This window comes from Rhinoderma darwinii, chromosome 10 (assembly GCF_050947455.1).
Source record: "Rhinoderma darwinii isolate aRhiDar2 chromosome 10, aRhiDar2.hap1, whole genome shotgun sequence".
Lineage (NCBI taxonomy): Eukaryota > Metazoa > Chordata > Amphibia > Anura > Rhinodermatidae > Rhinoderma > Rhinoderma darwinii.
Genome location: NC_134696.1, coordinates 25266529 through 25289690, shown reverse-complemented (window position 1 = coordinate 25289690; position 23162 = coordinate 25266529). Strand labels below are relative to the sequence as shown.

At 43.8% G+C, this 23162-nt stretch overlaps 1 protein-coding gene across 3 annotated transcripts in view; it reads right to left on the bottom strand.

Annotated features, from left to right (window-relative positions):
* Positions 1 to 23162, bottom strand: part of CDC42 (cell division cycle 42) — a 47958-nt gene that overhangs the window by 5403 nt on the left and 19393 nt on the right. For 2 of the 3 annotated variants that reach the window (XM_075839546.1, XM_075839548.1), the window contains exons 2-5: positions 22365 to 22518; positions 21879 to 21951; positions 20586 to 20695; positions 8868 to 9065 (exon numbers count right to left, since the gene is read on the bottom strand). In XM_075839546.1, coding sequence (XP_075695661.1) covers positions 8868 to 9065; positions 20586 to 20695; positions 21879 to 21951; positions 22365 to 22469 — 486 coding nt within the window. In that variant the 5' untranslated portion in view covers positions 22470 to 22518. Of the gene's footprint in view, positions 1 to 2020; positions 4353 to 8867; positions 9066 to 20585; positions 20696 to 21878; positions 21952 to 22364; positions 22519 to 23162 lie in introns of those variants that run through there. The other variant, XM_075839547.1, reaches the window with a different exon arrangement.

Below are 23162 nucleotides of genomic sequence, written 5' to 3'. Positions count from 1 at the left end.
TTAGGATTTGTTTTACTATCCTTGGCCACCTGCCTTTCATTTTGTATTTTTGCTAATTTTATTACATTTTTACAGATTTTATTAAGCTCTTTATATTTTACAAAGGCTACAGCTGTACCCGCAGATTTGTATTTTTTAAATGCCCTTTTTTTGTCACGTATTGCCCCTTTCACAGAAGGTGTAAGCCATGTGGGGTTTAATTTGAGTCGTTTATACTTGTTACCAATAGGAATAAATTTTGCACTATAATAACTCAAAGTAGATTTGAAAATCTCCCATTTATCATTTGTTCCATTATTTGACATTAGTTCTTCCCAGTCTATATCCTGAATTGCCGCCCTCATCCTGGGGAAATTGGCTTTCTTAAAATTAAATGTTTTTGCCCTCCCAGCCTGTGTTTGTTTTTTACAGTATAGGTAAAATGTAACTATTATGTGATCACTGTTACCGAGGTTTTCACGAACATTGACATTCCCAACAAGATCTGCATTATTACAAATGACCAGATCCAACAGAGCTTCACCTCTAGTCGGGTCTTCCACAAACTGGGCCATAAAATTTTCCTGCAACAGGTTGAGGAAATGTCTCCCCTTTGCAGTTGAAGCTGAACCATGACACCAATTAATATCCCGGAAATTAAAATCTCCCATTATCACTACAGTACCCGCCTGTGCAGCCCGCTCCATCTGTTTATATATCTGACCTTCCATCTCCTCAGTTATATTGGGGGGTCTATAGATTACACCAAAAGTAATTTTTCAGTGTTTACCTCCCTTTCTAGTTCCACCCACAAGGTTTCAACCTCCTCACAGTCTTCACCCACTATTGTCTCTTTCACACTCGCCTTCATATCATTTCTCACATACTGTTAAGTGCATTTTGCGCACGCAAAACACACACGCTCGTGTAAATCAGGCCTAAGACTCAATATCTGAGGGTATGTTCACACGCACTGTTTTCAGACGTAATTCGGGCGATTTACGGCTCGAATTACGCCTGAAAAAAGGGCTCCATTCCGCCTACAAACATCTGTCCATTGCTTGCAATGGGTTTTACGGTGTTCTGTTCCCACAAAGTGTAATTTTACGCGTCGCTGTCAAAAGACGGCACGCAAAAAGACGCCCGGGTCAAAGAACTGCATGTCACTTCTTGGGACGTTTTTGGAGCGATTTTTCATTGACTCCATTGAAAACCAGCTCCAATAACGTCCATAAAATACGCCGTGAAAAACGCAAGTAGTTACAAAAAAAGTCTAAAAATCAGCTGTTTTCAGGTGAAACCAGCTCCGTAATTTCAGACGTATTTTGCTAGTGTGTGTGAACATAGCCTTAGAGAAACCACATACCTGAAGAAATGCAATTACACCGCTGTTTTTCTGCACGTTGAATTTACGCCGTTTACCGTGCGACATAAATAACATGTGGCCTTTATGCTGTGGGTCGTACAAATACCGCAATACGTATATATTTTTTTATATGGGCTTTTTTTTTTTCTAACATACCCATTCTTGATTAATCTTTATTTTCTTGGGGGGGGGGGGGGGAGGGCAAACTATTTTGCCCTTTTTTGTTTAAATAGCATGTGAACGACGTTAAAATAACGTGTTTAACTTTATTATATGTTATTGGCGCAATTGTAACGACCCGTATGCGTGGATATTTTTTTTTTTTTATGTTTGTTTTAATAATAGAAAAATCAACTCCCTATGTAATCACCTAGATGCTGCAGCCCATATTAACAGGGGCATCTAGGGTGTCAAATGGAGCAGCAGTACTCCAGGGTCTTCCCTTTGACCACTGCTATATAGTAATAGCGCGGTCACAGGGATCTGAAGTGCCGCTCAGCATCAGTAGATAATTATAACCGCCACCGTTTTACATACAGCGGCTCAGTTACCGGCCTACCGGTGCAGCGTGTAGTCATTCAGCAGCAGGTGTGACTGAGCAGGATGTATATATGTGGACAGCTGCCCTTTATAATAACGCCCCAGCACCCTCCAGAAAGGTGTATCACACAAAGCTTTGTCAAACAACGTCTTTAATTTTGCAGTATCAAAAAAGGAATGAGATACATGGATTTTGGCATACCACAAAGCAACATGACATGATTCGTTACAATGCTCCGCCCGATGATGTAAGGAAGGCTTCCAACCCCCGGTACAGGTGAATGACTAGCAGAAAGCACACACACATTGATTTTAGAAAGTAGGTTCACCTCTAGATATAGGACTACATAAAAAGAGACATTGAATACACATTACTCGCCTTGCACTGATTGAGTTTCAGCCATTACTATCCAGAGCTGCATTTATAATTCTGCTGGTTGCTAATGGAGCCAGTCATCATTGCATCAGCCACCTGCCTGCCAACTTATAATGCAAGTCTCTCAGAACCCAGTGGAGAATTAGTAGCCTGCAGTATTATGAATGCAGCTCTGGATGAGAGTGACGAATAAGACCCGATTTAAACTTATCAGTACAAAATAAGTAAAGCAAAGTATTTATAAAGTAATTCAGCTGTTTACATAGGTTATATCTAGATGGAAAAACCTTAATACGCCATAACAATCTAAAAACCCCTCCGTCTCCAGCATGGCATGATACACAGCCCTCAATATCTAGCGCCTAAGACACATAAGGGTGTATCTCATCTACACAATGGTGCAGATCATTTTATGGACTGCCCACATAATTAAAGGAGTATTCCAATCACAGAAAGTGATCTAGGATATGCCAGCACATTCTGATTGGTGGGTTCCGACCTCTTGGACTCCCCAGTGATCCAGAGCATAAGGCTGTGGCTCCTTTATGGCTCATTCAGACGACCGTTTTTCAGGTCTGAGGTTGCAGACGCTCGTCTGAATGTAGCCTTATTTGTTTTGCCTGCACAGTGGCGTTCCCAACCACCGATTGTTCAGGTAAAGCAAACAACCTCATTTATGGGACATGCTATAGTTCACTGCACAGCTGGTAGTGCCGATCTGCATAGAAAAACTTTGAAGCGGTTGCTTTCAACGCTGCCGATCCTTCGATCTCAGGAACGATGAGCGCCCAGGCAGTCCGACCCTCACCAATCAGAAAGTGATGGCATAGCCTAGCGATATGCCATCGCTTTCAGTGATGGTAATAACCTTTTAATGCTTACAGTGAATGTCCACCCATGAACAACATCCTGGCTACCTGCAGTCACCACTAGAAAGTGAATTGTATACTTTATTATTGAGCTCCACAGTAAGCATTAAGCTCATGAGCTCCCTCTAGTGGCGACGGCAGCCAGCCAGCATATTATTCTATAAAACGATGCTTAAGCAGGGGATTTGGCACTCTATCAGAAAGACCGAGCTGTAATTACTCAATGTACCTTTAGGGCTTGTCCACACGTAACGGAATTGCAGCAGAAAATTTCTGCAGCAATTCCGCAGAAACTAGCAGGATTTCCACCGCGGAAAAACGCCACAATTTCCTGCATTTTTTTACAGCAGAAAATGGTGCGTATTTTGCTGCGTTTTTCACAATGTTGAGAGATGGTGACATCTCCTCTGAAAAACGCAGCAATTCAGTCACTTTCCTCAGCGTGGCTGGACATGCTGCAGTACAAAAAACTGCAGGTCCATTTCTGGTCAGAATTTTTACGCAGCGTGGATGAGATTTGTTACATGACCCACTTTGCTGCTGCTGCTGCTGTATTCTGCTGCGTATTTTCCCTCCGCAATTCCGGATGGAAAATACGCAGCAATTTCCGCTACGTGTGGACGAGTCCTTATAGTGACCAATCAGCGCAGAATTTTGGACAAAATGGTCTTGATCAGAAAAAAGGTGGAGATTCCCTTTAAGACATCAGTGCGATTCCTTTACTAGTTCATACATAACAAGCCCTGCCCTTAAAACACGCACCAACGACAGCATCAGACAATGTGCAAACCTACACGTTATAATACAAGATTTGTAATAATCACCACTTTTTGTAGAATACCTTTAATTTATGATCGAACATTTTTGTTATCTTTTAAGCATTCAATACTTCGGCAACCCAAGAAACAGTTAAGAGAGTCCAATTTTTGCCTTGTGAGCAATAAAGCAGGAAAGTAATGCAGGTAATACAGGGGGTCGGTAAGGAAAGACGCACAGGCTTTGCCAACATCTTGGTTTTATTAGAGTTTTTTGCTTGTTGTTTTTGATGTTCTTATTAAATTCGATTTGCTACAGAAGATGAACATAGTAAGCAGCAACGAGAGGAGGGGGAAGGGGGGACGGTTAAAACAGTTTAGAATATACAACACTTCCTTTTTGGCTGAGTTTCCGGAGGCTCGAGGGCAGCTAGGATAGCCTCATCAAACACATTCTTCAGACCTCTCTACAAGACAGAGGGAAGGAAAGAAAAGAGCAGCCAGGTTAGAGGATTAGGAAGAAATTAGCAGCAGATATTAAAGAAGAAGAAAAAATAAAAATATCCGATTTCACAGCAGTAATTCCTAATCATCAGAAGACGAATGGCAGAGAAGACGTCATGCTATTGTTAGTACGATTAGAGAAGGCAGACGTCACTGGCGCATATATATATACACACACACACACACATCATGCTTGGGCCCTGTGTTTCTTGAAGGTGAAAGTCAATGATGGAGAAGGAAATGAAGCGGGGGATGGGGGGGGGGTAGAACGGAGATGGCGGTACCGCATATAGTACGCAAAAGGATGTGGGAACAAAAGAGATACGAATAAAGTCATCCAGCTAAGTGCGAGTTCACGTCTATAAAACCTATGGTATAGACGGCTACGGATTGTATACCAGTGCACTCTGTCACCACTATCTGGCTTCCCTTGGGCAGGTTTCAATCTTTAAAGGGGCTGTTCAGGAATAAAATAAAGGGGGGGGGGGGTTGTTTTTTCACATCTGTGGGAGGCGTCTGGTATTGCAGCTCTTTCCAATTCAATCAGACCCTTATTTTGAATCCCAAACCACTCCTGTGAGAAACCTTCAAGGTAGCTGTGGACAAAGTACTGCACACTCTAGGAGCCAGATCCCCCTTATAACAGGAGCCAGATCCCCCTCATAACAGGAGCCAGATCCCCCTCATAACAGGAGCCAGATCCCCCTCATAACAGGAGCCAGTGCCCTTTATACAGGAGCCAGATCCCCCTTATACAGGAGCCTAGCTAAGCTTTGTTAGTGGCTTGACAGTAAGAACTTTCATAGACTTCAATAGTTACTTGGCTCCTGGGATCTGTGCAGCCCTTCTTTAAAGCAGTACTCCAATCTTAATTTATGGCATAGCCACAGGATATGCCTTAAGTGCCTGATTGGGGAGGGTCCCAGAGGTCAGACTTCCACCTAGCATAACAAGGGTCCAATGAAGCCCCCCGCCATTTAGCACTCTCCATACAGTTCAATGCAGAGGTGACAGAGTGCGTGCCCCTCTCCATTGAAGTCTTTGGCAGTTACATAAAGCAGCAGGGCAGTCAGGAGCAAACAGGGGTCACCGGACCACCGTTCTGTTAGAGGAGGGTCCACAAATAGCTTCATTTCAGTTCTGCACGTGAGTATTATTGGTAGCTCTTTTATGCCCATGTGGTGTATTATACCAAACTCAAAACAAACAAAAAAAGAGCAACTAAAATTATTCGGGTACAGCAGCATGCTAAAATGCATATGAGGTAAAAACAAAAGATTGAACTGCAACTGAGGAAAGTCAATCTTATACATTATTGGTGGCAAAAGTGACCTCGCAGAAGACAAAAAGCAAAAAGGAAGATGGTCAGAGCTCAGGATGTGAATGTCAGGTCGTTTCCTGAACACAAAAGCCAAAACAATAAAGCCAAAATTAGAGAACATAAGAAAAAGGCGTGACGTCAATCAAAAGGTACTAACTGGACTCTCCTAAAATCACTTTCAAGTGGGTGCCTTTGACTCATAGAAAATGATGCAACATCTGTGACGGAAGGATCATTGAATTGTGACAGGTTATACAACAGATTTCAGTTCTAGCACTTCGACCACAAAGTGAAGAAACAGCCCTGCAAATTACTATACACAGCGTATATACATTCACAAAATAGTTATAGATGTAGCAGTGCCAGGGGTGTCATGTGGTATAACGCTTCATGTTATCAGAGGTAAAGCCGAGGTATCTAAACTATGTGACTAAAACAAAAAGTTAAAGGGTAACTAAACTTTTGACATGTCATATGTGATATGTCAGAAGTTTTGATCGGTAGGGGATCCGAGCACTGAGGCCCCCACTGATCACTAAAACAAAGTACGGCTATGTTCACACGGAGTATTTTGGGGGAGGAATATCTGCCTCAAAATTCCGTTTGGAACTTTGAGGCAGATATTCCTCTCCCTGCACGCCGATTTTCGCGGCAATTATCGCGTCGTTTTTCGCCCGCGGCCATTGAGCGCCGCGGGCATAAAACAACGAGAAATACGCTTTCTCCTGCCTCCCATTGAAGTCAATGGGAGGTCGGAGGCGTAAACGCCCAAAGATAGGACATGTCGCTTCTTTTTCCCGCGAGGCAGTTTTACTGCTCGCGGGAAAAAGACGCAGACGCCTCCCATTGAAATCAATGGGAGGCGTTCTCGGGTCGTTTTTGCGACGCGGTTTCCGCGTCAAAAAACTCGGCAAAATACCCCGTGTGAACATAGCCTAACAGAAGTGCTCGGGTGAGTGCTGTGCAGCTTAGTTTTTTCCGGCTTTCCTCGGAAAACTGAGCAGGCTGTGTATGTTCTCAGACTTTCTATTGGGTCCGAACACCACACGTTTGACTATCCAAAGAAAGCTGCTCTGAAACTAAGCAAAGCATCGCTCACCAGCGCTTCTGTCACTTCGTTTTAGCGATCGGTAGGGGTCTCAGTTCTCGGACCCCCACCGATGTAAACTTCTGATATGTCACTTTGACAAGCCAAAAAGTTGTTTTTTTTAGAAGTTTAGTTACACTTTAAAAATGGACAGAAACGAAGCGACAAAAAAGCATTTGGGCGAGCGCTGTGCTGCTTCGTTCCTGATCGGCTTTCCTCTGCGAGTGGTGTACGGATTTAGGCTATTGAGCCTGTACACCGCTCCGAGGAAAGCCGATCAGTAATTAAGCAGCACAGCTCTCACCTGAGCGTTTGTCGCTTTATTATAGCAAATGCTGGGGGTCTTGGTGCTTGAACCTCCACTGACCAAAACTTCGGACATGCCAAAATTCTTAATTTTTTTTACATTTTTTTTTTTAAGATTAGTTACTCTTTAAACTGCACATACAGAGAAACAGATACACGGTGTTCTGCCTAGTGCAGGACCTGAGAGGACAGAGAATGACACACGGATTCCTTGTGTCGTGTTCTGCCCTCTCGGGTCCTGGACTAGGCATACCAGTATTTGTTTTGCCGGGAGTGTTTCTATTGATGACAAGTTCAGCTCGGCTATATGGTTTAAATAACAGCTTTATTAGACCTATTTCACAATTCCCTCTCAAGATGTCAGTGTTCTTGGATGCTTGCTGGAATTACCGCATTACGTCTCAACCACTTCTGTTTTCAAGGCTGCTGGTGCAGCAAAAGGATATCCGAATGTTGCCGGGAAGTTAGGAAACAACTTTATAGGGCCAGTAGATTCTGCTGCTGAAACTTTGAGCATTGCATCACTAACTAATGGAGTGGGAGAATAGGGTGACGACCCTGAACACTTCATACCAACAGGAAGGCTGTGAGTCTCCAGCTGTCAGCAGCAAAGCAAACTAAAGTGCCCAGATCAGCCAAGATCCACGATGTTCCCATATGGGGGAGGCAAAGCTTACCAGTAATTGGAGCGTTATTTCATAATGGTCTTACATGTTGAAAGGTAACTTCACACAGTTCCTGAGACATGGTGGTAGTTGGAGAAAGTGTGACTCGAAGCAGAGGCCAATCATCTGCTTCAATAAAGATCCCATTTTCTTGGAATCATCCTTTAGAGTGCAGATGATCGGTACACATGCTCCTCACCGCTGTGTCAAAATGTCGTTTGTTATACACAATGCCTTCACCTTAGGCCAAGTTCACACTGGCGTTCGTATACGTTTACCTCTCTTCCGTCAGAGGAAGAGGATCGAAAAATTCAACGGAAAGCAAACGGTTCCGTTAGAAATACCATTGATTTCAATGGTAATTCTTTTGTTTCAGTTGCTTTCCATTTGTCTCCGTTCGCTAGGTTTACTTTTTTTTGACTGAAGCAAAAGTGCCGTCTGCAGAACTTTTGTTTCTGCGGAAAAAAAACAGAAACCCAACAAACGGAGACAACGGGTATTATCGATCACAAGTGTCAGAGAAACACAGGACCAGAGCTCAGCGAAGCCGTCAGTCCTGCTAACCTGACGAATTTGGTTTTGACCGCAAGATACAGCTTCTATGTACAGGATACATTGAAGCTGCATCTCAAAAAGTTAAATTTTTTTCCGAAAACCAATTTAAAAGTGGTTCAAAATGAAATTAAAAAAAATAAAATTGCCTTCAAAAGTTTACATAGCCTTTAATAAACACTGCTCTGTCAGATGACAAGGAAGCCGCAGGGACATGTTTATTGCCCAGTTATGATATAGGAATGCTCCTAGACTTCGATGTGTGTGTGTGTGTGTGTGTGTGTGTGTGTGTGTGTGTGTGTGTGTGTGTGTGTGTGTGTGTGTGTGTGTGTGTAAGGGAACTGAAATTGCAAAAAAAAAAAAGTGATGGCTCTTCAATGCACAAAAGGCCTCACTATCCCAATAAGTTGTAGGATCCATGAACGGTCCACCCAATCCCGGAGTAGAAGTAGTGGAAAGGTGAAGATCGTAATCAAACTAGAGAAAACGTATAAACGGAAGGTAATAAAACCCAAGTATCCATGTAATATAGGTCAGGCCTCCTTACCTGTGTCAGTGCAGAACACTCCACGTATTTCACTGCCTTCAAGTCGCGGGCCAGCTTCTCAGCGGTCTCTGGAGTGATTGGCTTCTGTTTATTTTTTGCAAGTTTCTCGATTGTGGAGGGGTCATCTCTTAAGTCAATCTGTGTCCCGACGAGCAAGAATGGAGTCTTGGGACAATGATGAGTGATTTCAGGTACCCACTGCAAAACAAAAAGGGTCATGAAGACGTCCGTCACGCAAGTAAATCATTAATCTTTATATGAAAATAATAAAACTGCAAGTAAGTTATTAACAAACCCGCCGCAGTTAGATGACTAACAACTAAACTCCACTGCATTGGATCGTGGACGTCGACTTATCTAAACATGCCTCAATATAGAATATAAAGAGGAGGTTTACTACGGCTGCCTGTAAATAGAAGGGATCACAGGTTGCTTTAGGGGTTAATGGATAATAGAAAAACATGGCTGCTTTCTTCCACGTGTCCATAAGTGGTGTCTGGTTTAGCAGCTCAAGCATATTTGAATACAGCTCAACTACAATACCAGGCACAACCCAGTCACAAAATTGGCGCAGTTTCTGGAAGTAGCAGCCATGTTTTTCTAATCTCACACAACCTCTTTAAAGCAGTGTTTATTAACCCCTTCCTACTGTGGCCACTTTTGACCTTCAGCACGGAGTCTTATTTTTCAAATCTGACATGTGTCGCTTTATGTGGTAATAACTCGGGGAAGCTTTTACCTATCCAAGTGATTCTGAGACTGTTTTCTCGTGACATATTGGACTTTATGTTCGTGAAAAAATGTAGTCGATAAATTCAATATTTATTTGTGAGAAACACCAAAATTTAGAGAAAGCTTGCAAAAATTTGTATTTCTCTCAATTTAAATGTATTGGCTTGTAAAACAGATATTAATACCACACAAAATAGTTACTAGTTAACATCCCCCATATGTCTACTTTATGTTTTGCATCGTTTTTGAACCTCCTTTTATTTTTCTCTGACGTTACAAGACTTAGAACTTTTTTTTTTTAAACTCGTTTTATTGAAAGAATTGTACAATACAAACGTCCATAGTACATGACAGGAAATAAACACAGTTATGTATTCATACACATTTAACACAGATGCATAGTAGCTATGGTGGTTTTTAACATGTCATAACCCAATAGATCACATAGTTAGCCCTCAGAGACAACACACTAACATCCCAACGGGTAAAATACTTTCCCAGGCCAGTTTGATTTGTTCCATATAAATATAGAGATCTTATAAGTAACCATTCATGCAACACTCGTCCTCCTCAATGCTGCATCAACTGGTCCCTCATGTCTGTAAATCTGTTCGGAGTATACAGGGTACATGATGAATCACACCAAATCTGCCATATTTTATAAAATTTACCAACACACCCTCTTTTCTTATATAATACTCGCTCATATGGTATAATGGAATTGATCAGCGATTTCCATTTCATCACCCTAGGAGGTCTCTGATCCATCCACCGAAGTGCGATGGTCTTCCTTGCCATAAACAACACTTCGCGCAATAAAATACGCATGTGAAATGGCCATTGATCTTCAGGCAGCACCCCAAATAGACAGATCTTAGGTGAAAAGGGGATCGGCTGCTTCACCACTTCCTCAACCACTTTCAACACCTCCCCCCAAAAGGAGGCCACCACTGGACAATCCCAAATCATGTGCCAGAAATCAGATCTGGGAAAACGGCACCTGTGACATTCAGTGCTAGGATATCTGCCCATTCTATGCAATCTCACCGGCGTGAGATAACTCTGATGAACTATAGCTAATTGGATCATTTTGTTATTTGCCGCCGGTGACACAGACACAGGAGATGAAAGTATATCCTCCCATTCCTCCTCTGTCAGATCAGGTATCAGGCTCTCCCATTTATCTTTTACCGGTAATTTGACATTGGCCAGTTTAGCATGTATAAGGGCCGTGTAGACCGCAGAGATCAGCCCCCGGGGGCCCTGCGATTTAAAAACTCCAATCAAAGGGAATCGTGAGAATTCTTGATCTGACCTAGGGTATTGACTTGCGAGAGCATGTCGCAGCTGCAGATATCTATAAAAACTTTCCCTAGGAATTTGGAAGTCCTCTTGCATTTGCGCAAAGGATTTAAGGACATTATCCTTATACACATCCCCAATTCTATGTACCTCAAATCCATCCCAAAATGAGGGGGCCTGCCCCTCCATTAGATGTGAAAGAAGGGGGTTATCCCATAATGGCATGTCCACTTGTACATCCGTATATGCATAAATTTGTTTGGCCACCGTCCATGCCTGCACGGCCGCCTTGTGGATTGGGAGCATTCTTTTATAAGTTCCCGGGGAGCTTTCTAGCACTGGCCAAAGGTGCACTAGATGCAAATATGTAGCGAGGTGCTGTTCCCTCATTGGTAACGGGTCCGACCCAGTCCATAGCTGTAAATATCTCAACTGCCCAGCTAGATAGTACATAAACAAATCCGGTAGTGCCAATCCCCCCTCCTGTTTGGGTCTCTGCAGAGTAGCCAAACTAAGTTTGGATCTATTGGATCCCCATATAAAAGCCGGGAATAATGCATGTAGGGTTTTAAAAAAGGCCTTATATACCGGTATGGCTGCGTGCTCCAGAACATACAGACATTTTGGGAGAATAACCATTTTAATTAAATTTACACGACCCGTCACTGCCAGTGGAAGTGCCCCCCACACCTTGAATTTGAGCCTGATATAGTCTAACAGAGGCAGTATGTTGGTGATTCGGTCATACCTATGATCTCTGTTTATGATAATACCCAGATATTTAAAGGACGACACTACCTGCAGGCCGTGCTCAGCTTCCGCCCACCCCACTTCCTTCAAGGGCATGAAAAATGATTTGTTCCAATTAACATGTAGGCCAGAAAATCTACCGAATTGGTTCAGGATTCCAATAGCTAGCCCCAAGTTGTCTCTCGGGTATGACATATACAATATCACATCATCGGCGTACAAACTAATCCTCTCCTCTCGTGCTCCCACCACTATTCCCCTATATTCTGAGTGCGTTCTTACACGTATCGCTAAAGGCTCAATAGCTATTGCAAACAAAAGCGGGGAGAGAGGGCACCCCTGCCTGGTACCTCTACGGAGGTGAAAATAAGGGGACATTATACCATTAATCAAAATTTGTGCCCTCGGATCCTTATACAAGATTTTTACCCATTTGATGAATATCGGACCAAAACCAAACCTCTGTAATACTTCAAACAGATACACCCATTCAACAGAATCGAAGGCCTTGGCCGCATCAAGAGATGCCATTGCCCAGTCCTCCTTTAGTGCCTCTCCTATTTGAGTCAAAATTTGAACCTTGCGTATATTATCAGATGTGGATCTCCCCGGCATAAACCCTGCCTGATCCGAATGAATGAGTTGTAATATCACCTTGTTCAATCTATTTGCCAGTACCTTTGCAAGTATCTTGTAGTCTAGATTCAGTAATGAAATAGGGCGGTAAGAACTACATTCACTAGGGTCTTTGTCAGGTTTTAGTAACACTACAATTGTGGCATCATAGAAACTGTCCGGTAGTTTCCCCTCCCTCCGGGCATAAGAATACATAGAGCATAATGGGGGAGTGAGCTGGTCAGAGTAACGAAGATACACCTCCAATGGTATCCCGTCTGGACCCGATGCCTTACCCTTTGACATATCCCTTAATGCCTGCGTAACCTCATCTTCCGTGATATCGAGTTCTAACATATCCCTGCCTGCCTCATCTAACTGCGGGAATTCCAAGTCCTCCAAGTATGATACACACTCGGACCAATCATACGTAGGCTGTGAGGAATATAGGTCCCTATAGAATTGAGTGAATCGAGCCGCTATACTAGGGGTATCGGTCATCTCACGGCCTTGACTGTCTTTAACCTTTAATATTGCTGAGCTCTGAGAACTGTGGTGTATTAAATGAGCTAGCAATTTACTTGATTGGTTTCCCAATTCAAAATAGGTCTGCCGAGCAAAAAACAATTTCCTATCAGCTTTTTCTTGTAGTAATAATAAGTATTTGCGGCCCATCGTCAGCCATGCATGTTTATTCGCTTCAGATGGGTTTCCTATATACTCGCGCTCCAATGTTTCACATTGCTGTGCCAACTGACCCTCTTCCTTTGCCGCTTCCCGTTTTATGTAGGAGATTGTAGATCGCAAGCAGCCTCTAAGGTAGGCCTTCAGGGTATCCCATAAAATATTAAGATTATCACACGAGTTATTAGTATCCTGAAAAACCTCCAGTTGATCTGGTATGCGATCCTGCGGCCCTATCAGGGTAAGCCAGAATGGATGAATTTTCCAGCTACCAGTCCTCACAGGCCCTGGGTGAATGAAACGTGCAACCATCGGAGAGTGATCTGACACTCCCCTTACTTCATAAGACACATCCGTTACCATCGGGACCATTAGAGCGTTCCCAAAGATATAATCTATACGAGACAAGGAATTCCTACCGATAGAATGACATGAGTACACCTTTACATTCGGATGTTTGCACCTAAATATATCTAACCACCCCATTTCTTGAAATAGCAAATTCAACTCTGTTGGAGACACCGATGTATCCCCACCATCCATCACACCTCTAAATCTATCGCATTTGGGATCCATGACCATGTTAAGGTCCCCCATGCCCAGTACCGTAGCTTGTGGGTAAGCGGCAGCAAATGCGGCAGCCTCATGTAAAATTCGTATATTTGCCGGAGGAGGAACATATAGGCCCAACAATACAAATGGTATAGTGTCGATGTAAGCATGTATAAACACATATCTACCTTCCTTATCCACTTTAACCTTAACCGCCTCCCACCTCAGAGATTTGTGGATTAATACCGATACCCCCCTGGAGTAGGACGTATGGAAAGAGTGTGAGGACCATTGGATCCAGGGTCTACGCAATAATCTCGCCTTGTCTGGGATTAAATGCGTCTCTTGCAGACATATTATAGAGGGATTAAATTTACGGATACATGCAAAAATGGCTGCCCTTTTCCTCGGGGTACCCAGCCCCCGGACATTCCAAGACACAATCGATATAGACGCCATTAATGAGGCCGGAAACTATGTTTGCCTCGGAGGGAAGATGGCTCCCGACTCCTGCATATTAACCATATACTTCCCCTAGTGACCTTTCCCCACCTTCTGTGTACTTTATGACTTTTTAGACATTTGTATTCATAAATGAGTATAATTTCGCCTAAATACGGCATTAAAAACATAGACGACAGAACTAACATATAAACAGTAAATTGTATCGACAATGCGCGATGACACATAGGCCATTGCCGAATCATGCCCTCCTCGTGGCACCAAAGAGTAACGGGGAAGGCCCCGTGCTATTAGGCAGCATTAACGTATCCTTCCCTATCTACACCTTCAAACACCATAATACATTTTAAGCCCTTTCCATAACTTCGTACAGGAGAATAATAAATCCAGCAGCAGTTTAAACAATATATCAGCAATATTTAAACGTAATATGCGTCCTGCGCATATACCCGGATCTCTCCTGCAGTCCTTCAACTGGGGCCCCTTCTTACTTCGGCCGGATCACTCCTTCCCACTATAGGCCAAGCTCCATGAACCGAATGGTAACAGAATGAAAGTCCCGACAGTCCATTCAAATGAAATGGGGCGGAGAAGAATGCCCCTCTTCCAGGGCCTCCGGAACCATTCACCCGCCGAATAAGACTTCAAATTGGGTGTACCATAACATTGGAATCCCTCCTTAAACACAGGAGATCAACCAGCAAAAGAAACCTTTTAGCCTGCATCAGGCGCAGAAGAAACTCCAGCATCATCTTAACTTCCAGCACTTTCCAACCTCCCCCTCCAAAGGGGTCACACGCGGCGGGGCGATCTCCTCCCTCTCACCCAGTCGTCGGCTTCCAGCGGAGAGTTAAAAAAGATAGAACGGTCGTTATCCACTACCCGCAGCCTTGCAGGATACGCCATAGAATATGGGATATTGAGATCCCTCAGCCGCCTTTTCACCGCCATAAACGTAGCTCTGCGCTTTTGCAGATCAGCCGAGAAGTCCGGGAATATGGATATAGCAACGCCATTATATTTAATACCTTGCAGTCGGCGGGCTTGACGCAGGATCATGTCCCTGTCGTTACAATTAAGCAACCTGGCCAACATCGGCCTCGGAGGAGCCCCAGGTGGAGGCGGTCTTGCCGGCACTCTGTGCGCCCTTTCTACTGCAAAGGCCTGCGAGTAAGGTGCATCTGGCATTATCTCTTTCAACCACTTAGATATGAATTCGCCCGGATCTTGGCCCTCCGATTTCTCAGGCATTCCTATTATCCGGATATTATTCCGACGCAGCCTATTTTCCAGATCATCATTTTTTTGTTTTAATAACTCCGTCATGGATTCCAGATCTGCAATCGCACGAGGCATGGCCGCCATCCTGTCTTCCACCCCAGACACTCTGTCCTCCACATGTGTCACTCTTTCTCTCAGGGTCTGCATATCTTGCCTTATGAGGCCTATATCAATTTTCACCTCCTCCATCTTACCAGTCAGCGAGGTCTTGCATGCTGATATGGCTGCCAGGAGTTTGTTCATCACCTCTGTCGGAGTAGGTTCCGGTTCTGTCTCCTCCACCACCGCTGAGGAAGAAGTCGACCCGCCAGGCGTCTCACTGCCCTTTGAGCGCTGCTGCAGGGAAGCACGGCCGCCATCTTTGATTTCTTCCCGGGCATAACTCTGTAGCTTTTCCGCGGCCGATTGACCTCTCGTGGGGCCCATAACTCCACTCTTACCACCCGACTGCTGCCTGGATCTCCGGGACGTAATAATGAAGGTAAGGAACGATCAGGATAGTCACAGGATCAGTATAGCACGGAACCACAGCGGAGCTCTCAAGTCATGCGACTGCTCCCGTTGCGCGCCAAGCCACGCCCCCCACAAGACTTAGAACTTTAGCAGCAATTTCTCACATTTTCAAAAAGCTGTCTTTTCATGGACCAGTTCAGTTCTGAAGTGGTTTTGGCGGCCTTATATATTAGAAAGGCCTCATAAATCACCCCCTTTTAAAAACTGAACCCGTCAAAGTATTCAAAACAGTATTTAAAAAGTTTAACCGTTTAGGCGTTTCACAAGAATTAAAGCAAAGTATGGGTGAAATTTACAAATAATTTTTTTTTGCAGAAAATCATTTTTATTCTGTACCACAGAAGGTTTTACAAGAGAAACGCAACTCAATATTTATTGCCCAGATTCTGCAGTTGTTAGAAATATCCCACATGTGGCCCTAGTGTGTTAATGTACTAAAGCGCAGGCCTCAGAAGTAAAGGAGAACCTAATGGATTTTGGGGCCTTATTAGAATATATTTTAGGCACCGTGTGAGGTTTGAAGAGGTCCTGTGATGCCAAACAAAGGAAACACCCGTGAAAAGACCCTCTTTTGGAAACTACACCCCACAAGAAATTCGTTTAGGGGTGTAGTGAGCATTTTGAACCCACAGGGGTTTCATAGATTTTATTCGAATTGGACATAAAAATAAAAAGGTTTACATTTTTCCAAGATGTCGTAAAAAAAGAAAAACAAAAAAAACTATTTCCACAAAGAATAAAGAAAAAGCCCCCCAATATTTGTAAAGCAACTTCTCCAGAGTATGTAAATACCTTATATGTGGTCACAAACTGCTGTTTGGGCACACGGCAGGGCTTAGAAGGGAAGGAGCGCAGATTTTGCTGGATTGGTTTCTCGGCACCATGACACATTTGCAAAGCCCCTGACGGACCAGTACAGTGGAAACTGCCCAAAAGTGACTCCATTTGGGATACTACACTCCTTGAGGAATTAATCTAGAGGTGTAGTGAGCATTTTGACCCCACAGGTGTTTTAGTTTTTATTAGACTTGGGAAGTGAAAATAAAAATATTTTCCTTCAATAAGACATAGCTTTAGCTCAAAATTTCTCATTTTCTCAACAAATAAGAGAAAAAGCACCCCAAAATTTGTAAAGCAATTTCTCCCAAGTACGGTAATACCCCATGTGTGATCATAAACTGCTGTTTGGGCACACGGCAGGGCTCAGAAGGGAAGGAGCACCATTTGGAGCACAGATTTTGTTGGATTGGCTTCTGGGCGCTATGTCAGATTTGCAAAGCCCCTGTGGGGCCAAAACCTCCCACAAGTGAGCCCATGTTGGAAACTACACCACTCAAGGTATTCACATAGGTGTGTAGTGAGCATGTTAACCTCACAGGTGTTTGCAGAAATTAGTGTGCGCTCGATGTTGCAGAGTGAAAATGGGAATTTTTCGATAGAAAGCCAATATGTGGTGCCCAGCTCGTGGCACCATGAAAAGACAGCTCTCTAATTACTATGCTGTGTTTCCCGATTTTGGAAACACCCTTCATGTGGCCTTAATCTTTTGCCTGGACGATCAACAGGGCTCAGGAGTGAAAGAGCACCATGCGAAGTTGAGGCCTAATTTGGCGACTTACAAAGTATTGGTTCACAATTGAAGAGGCTCAATTGCGAAATAATAAAAGCAACCCCTGAGAAGTGACCCCATTTTGGAAACTGCACCCCTCAAGGCATTTATTAAGAGGTGTAGTTAGCATTTTCACCCCACTGGAGACACCCCAAAAATTGTTAAAAGTGTTCTCCCGGGTATGGCGATGCCATATATGTGGAAGTAAACAGCTGTTTGGGCACGCTGTAGGGTTCAGGAGGGAGGGAGCGCCATTTGGCTTTTGGAGCGTGGATTTTGCTTGGTCGTAGTTTTGTTTAGAGTTTTACTGGTATTTTATATTAAAATTCAGTTTATATATAAGATTTAGATACAAACATAGACGAAGAATAATCCACAGATGTGCGTTACGCTGTGACACAATACTTTCTGCACAGGCCGGTGTCGCACTGATAAATGTCCTTTCTTATTCCCCCTTTGGTCCACACTCCGCACCTTTGCAGTTTGGGGGATTTTGCTGGGAAAGTGTTCTCCTGGAATAATACGGGCAACGTCACTTCCAGCAGATATGTTTGGGCCCTCCCCTTCCTGGTTCCCTAAATTCAGGGTCTTGATAAATCACCTCTTGAAACAGAAGAAATGTTCCCCTCGGGCTGGCACAACTGCATTATTATTTCCTGACTTATTGGAGCATTTACCAATTTTATTTCATAGACATAGTGGTATGAGGGCTGTTTTTTTTCTTTGCAGGACGAGCTGTAGTTATTATTGGTACCAGTTTGGGGTACATGCGACTTTTTGATCACCTTTTATCCTTTTTTTTGGGGAGGCAATGTGACCAAAAAAATAGCCATTCTGGCATAGGGTTTTTTCTTATGCAGCGTTCACCACGCGTTAGAAATTACGTTAACTTTATTCCGCAGGTCAGTACGATTCCGGCGATACCAAATCCATAGCACTTTATGTTTTACAACTTCTTGCACAATAAAATTACTTTTGTAAAAAGAATGTATTTTTTCTGAAGCCATGTTGTAAGAATTCTTGAAGGGAGCACGGCACTCAAAATCAAGGTGCTCGGATAGGGTTCAACGGCGTGAAATATAAATAGAAAATCAGGCACTCAAGTGGCGGATTTTCTATTTGCCATGTTGTAAGAGCCATAACTAATTTTGACGTAGACAGACCTGTACGAGGGCTTGTTTATTGCGAGACGAGCTATAGTTTTTATAGGTACCATTTTTGGATACACGCGACTTTTTGATCACTATTTAAATCTTTGGAAGACAAAGTGACCAAAAATCAGCAATTCTGGCAATGTTTTTTTACGGCGTTCACCACATGGAACAAATCACAATATTTTTATAGTTCAGGTCGTTACGGACACGGTGATACCAAATATGTATGGTTTATTTTTTTTTTCCAATAAATTACTTGATAAGGTAAAAAGGGTCTATTGTGTTTTATTTTATTACTTGCAACATTTTATTTTTTACAACTTACTTTCTTTACACTTTTAGTCTTACTAGGGGACTTGATGGTTCAACTGTTTGATTGCTTTTCTAATACATTGCACTACCCATGTAGTGCAATGTATTAGAACTGTCAGTTGTTCACTGACAGCAAGCAGATTAGGCTCCACCTCCGGGCATGAGCCTAATCGGCTTTCGTAATGGCAGACCAGGAGTGCATCGTTAGGCCTCCTATTGCCATAGTAGCAGTCGGCAGTCCTGCCATCGCCGATTTGCTACAAACCACTAAGACGCAGCGATTGCTGCATATAAGGGGTTAATGGCAGGGATCGGAGATAGCTCCTGTTCCTGCCGTTACAGCAAGGTGTTCGCTGTTACATACAGCGGACACCCACTGCTGACGACGCCGGCTCCGCTTCTGAGCCGGAAGCGGAGCCATCTTGACGTTGGTACCGGAAGCCTTTTAGGCCCCGCCTCTGAGCGGAACATATGAGGCCTCCATTACTGGCAGACCGGGATGCCACTATTAGGCCTCCGGTTGCCATTGCAGCCACCGGCAACCCAGCGATCAGGTTGCTGGGGTGCCAGTGGCTAAAAACCCCTCAGATGCTGAGATCTCTATTGAACGCAGCATCTGAGGGGTTAATCGACCGGATCGGAGGCTAGCTCCAGAACTGGCCGTTACATCAGGGTGTCAGCTGTAACACAACTGGCACCCGGCGGCGATGGTTGTGCGCTTTGCGGGAACCCCTGCCCGACAGCCCCGTATATAAACGGGGGATGTTGGGAAGGGGTGTTTCGAAGACAATTGCTACTAAACTCACATGCACTGCATAATAAATAATAAGTACCCCCAGGCTATTGTTATACACGGTGCTGCATCTATTAATAGCACAGATTGAGGATAATGAAAGTACCCCCCCCCCCCCCTAGTGCTTTGGCGTGTACCCACTGGGGTTTAAAGGGGTTGTACCATATGGCTAACCTTCTCAATTTACATAACCCACGATGGTGGGCTGTCCCGCTGTTAGAACCCCATATGAACAGCAATTACCGGAGGAAGACACGGTTGCTCTTGACTGGTTAAGACAGGAGACTTGAGCAGGGGACATCCCCTCTATAAGGCATCATGCACACGACCGTAAGGGTTGTAACTGTCCGCAAATACGGATGCACTTCCGTAGCCATCCGCAATTGCAGAAGCGCCCATAGACTTCTATGGGGGGGGGGTATGTGCTGCAGTTGGGGACATGTTCTATATTTTGCAGATCATTTCTAAGGCCCAGACATCCATAAATATACAGAAAGGTGTCCGCGGCCTATAGAAATGAATGGGTCCGCAATTTCAGCCTTAATTACGGATGAAAACGATGGTTGTGCGCATGGGGCCTAACCGGATGAGACAAATTTTCATCACGATATAGAGCGCTGAATATTAGTGCAATGCTTTCTGCTCTACTCAAAACCCCCAGTAGAAAAGTGTAAACTACAGGAAACCGTCACATCTAGCAGATATTATATTATACTCGTATGGCACGCGACTGCTGAGGCCAGCGATTGACTGCAGCACCAATGAACGGCATGTGACTCCCGCAGGAGCTTCCGATACTGAAACCGCGGAGAACAGGTCTCAGTGTTGTAGTGGAGCCACGTCAAGGGGTGAGAAACCGCTAGTTTATTATTCTACTTCATGCCACGTCCTGCTGCTGATTTTGAGAACTGCTGGATTAATACAATATTCTAAGACAAAACTAATACACACACAATTACCTTTTCTTTCACATTTTCAAACGAAGATGGAGAAACCACGGAGAAACAGACAAGGAAGACATCTGTTTGTGGATAGCTGAGTGGTCGTAATCTATCGTAATCTTCCTGTCCTGTAAGCAGAGTTCAGCATTCATTATTCACTGTAATTCCATATACTGCGCATGACCAGCGATACTCCATAAACATAAAACGGCAGCTACAAATGGATCAGGCCCATTCAAACCTCCCATAATTCTATTGCCTCCAACGGCCGCCTCGTATTGTGGAATCGTCCTCCAAAAATACAATAGCTGGTGTCAGACTACGTGGTAGATGAGAAGGTGATAACTGAACAGTGGGCAAATTACAGGACTGCATCTGCATAATAATCATGGCAAAACACATGTTGCAGGTTAAAGGGGCAGGAGTCACAGCTCTCCTGACAGGTCTGCGTTAGCAACTACTTGTATATTAAATAACAATCCTGGAGCGCCTTTTCTTTGAACTCTGCTTTGTGCCGTCGCATTGTTATTCCTTCTGTAAATATGAATAAATGGACTACTGGGTGTTCCTATCCCCCCTTTTCAATGGGGTGTCTCGCTACAGTCGGATACTGTCCTGTTATTGCTGACAATGTCAGACTATACAGAAACATACCTTAGCGAGGGGAATAGTAATGCCAAGTTGTCAATTTATTCATTCATTTCCAGGAAGGATAAAGGAGGATCAGCACAACACAGAAATTAAGAACAAAAGAGCTGCAGGCAGAATATGCAATGGAGGCTCCGACACAGATGTGAACAGAGTCTTAGGCCTTATTCACATGACAGGGATAATCAGCAGGGTGATGGATGTTTTTTTAGATGTCCAATTTTTGCCCGGTTTCCAGATCACCCAATAGACTCAAGTCTGAGGGATCCGTGAAAACCGGTCCCGCACGAGTGTAAATCGGCCATGAAAAACAGCCGTTTTACACAGCCGATTTAAAACGCGGTCATGTGAATAAAGCCATAGGACTCATTCAGGCGAGCATGTATCACGTCCGTTAAAACAATTATACTTCAATGGGGCCGTTCACACGACCGTTGTTTCAATGGAGCGCGTGAAGGGTCCGTGAAATAATAGGCCATGTCTTATTTTACTGCGTGTCACGCATCCCTCCAGACTCTATAGTTTATAGGGGATCCGTGACAATGCGTCCCGCACGGGTGCACCTCGGATGGGAAAGACTGCCGTTTTTCACGTCCGAGGTTGCCAACGCTTATGTAGCCTTAGGGTGGAGACCCTTCAGAAAGAAAGCTAATTTCTGCTTACCTGCTGTGTCAAAGAGCCCTAGGGTGTAAGGTTCTCCACCGATCATAACTGTGACAGCATAGTTGTCAAATACCTGTGAAACAGATGGTCATCGTTATAAATGATCAGGCGCATTGCAATAGAGGAAAGCAATCCCATCGCGCTGTGCTATCTACATTACGGAGGAACGGTCCAAAAATAGGATGTTATGAAGTAGGGACATATTTTCAGTCGGTTTCCCCAAATACAATACTGCAGGCCAATATCTGACCGCGTAAGAATCTATAGAACGTACTGATACTCCACGCCGCAACAAGTAACATTTAGTAGTCCTATAATTGAGAGATCTACCCACCAATGGCCATAACAAGAGATTACATTCCTGGCAGCTGCAACTACATTTACAGTAACAACCACTAGAGGGCTCAAATGTATTCCGGTATAAAAGCCATGCTGTGGACGTTGCTGCTGGCACGGGAGGTCACGGATAGCTTGCCGTATACTTACTGTTGGTACATATTCTGAGGGGAACTTGTTTGTGGTGTATGAAATTAAGAGACATGTTTTACCAACGGCACCATCCCCAACGACCACACACTTAATAGTCTGCATGGCTGCAATCTTGTGTTGTCAGTCTCCACACTGCTGGTTTAATGCAGACCTGTAAAAAGACAAAATGCATATTATTAGTGAACTCAGCCACGGGGTACATACAAGACATTAGGCCATTTACAACCTTCTGAAATAACTACATTGAATAGGAATGCCTTGAATAAACGGTTCAACAAGGCAAGGGGCCCGACAAACATATTCCCAATCAGTTTACCCGCAGTGGCACCAATGGATGTAAAACTTTAAACATTCCCCTTATGAACGCACCTTTAAGAACTGGGACAATTGTGACGTTGCTTCACATATTTTTATGATCAATGTGTTCTGTGTCACCTACCAGCACAAATATTTGCACTCTCCGCACTGCCAATAAATCTGTGTGTACAATGCACCGCCATGGCTCCCTGCGTATTATCACAGAACACAATGAAAGGGGTCAAGGGCATTTCCACAATGAAGAAACATTCTAAAAGCCCGCACCCCAGGGTCTCTTTACCCTGGAAGAAGGACCACAAGACCCTCAGCCAATGTGTAGAGCAACGTCAGGTGTACCCCAGGGTTCAGTACTGGGACCACTATTATTCAACTTATTTATTAATGATATAGAGGATGGGATTAATAGCACTATTTCTATTTTTGCAGATGACACCAAGCTATGTAATATAGTTCAGACTATGGAAGATGTTCATGAAT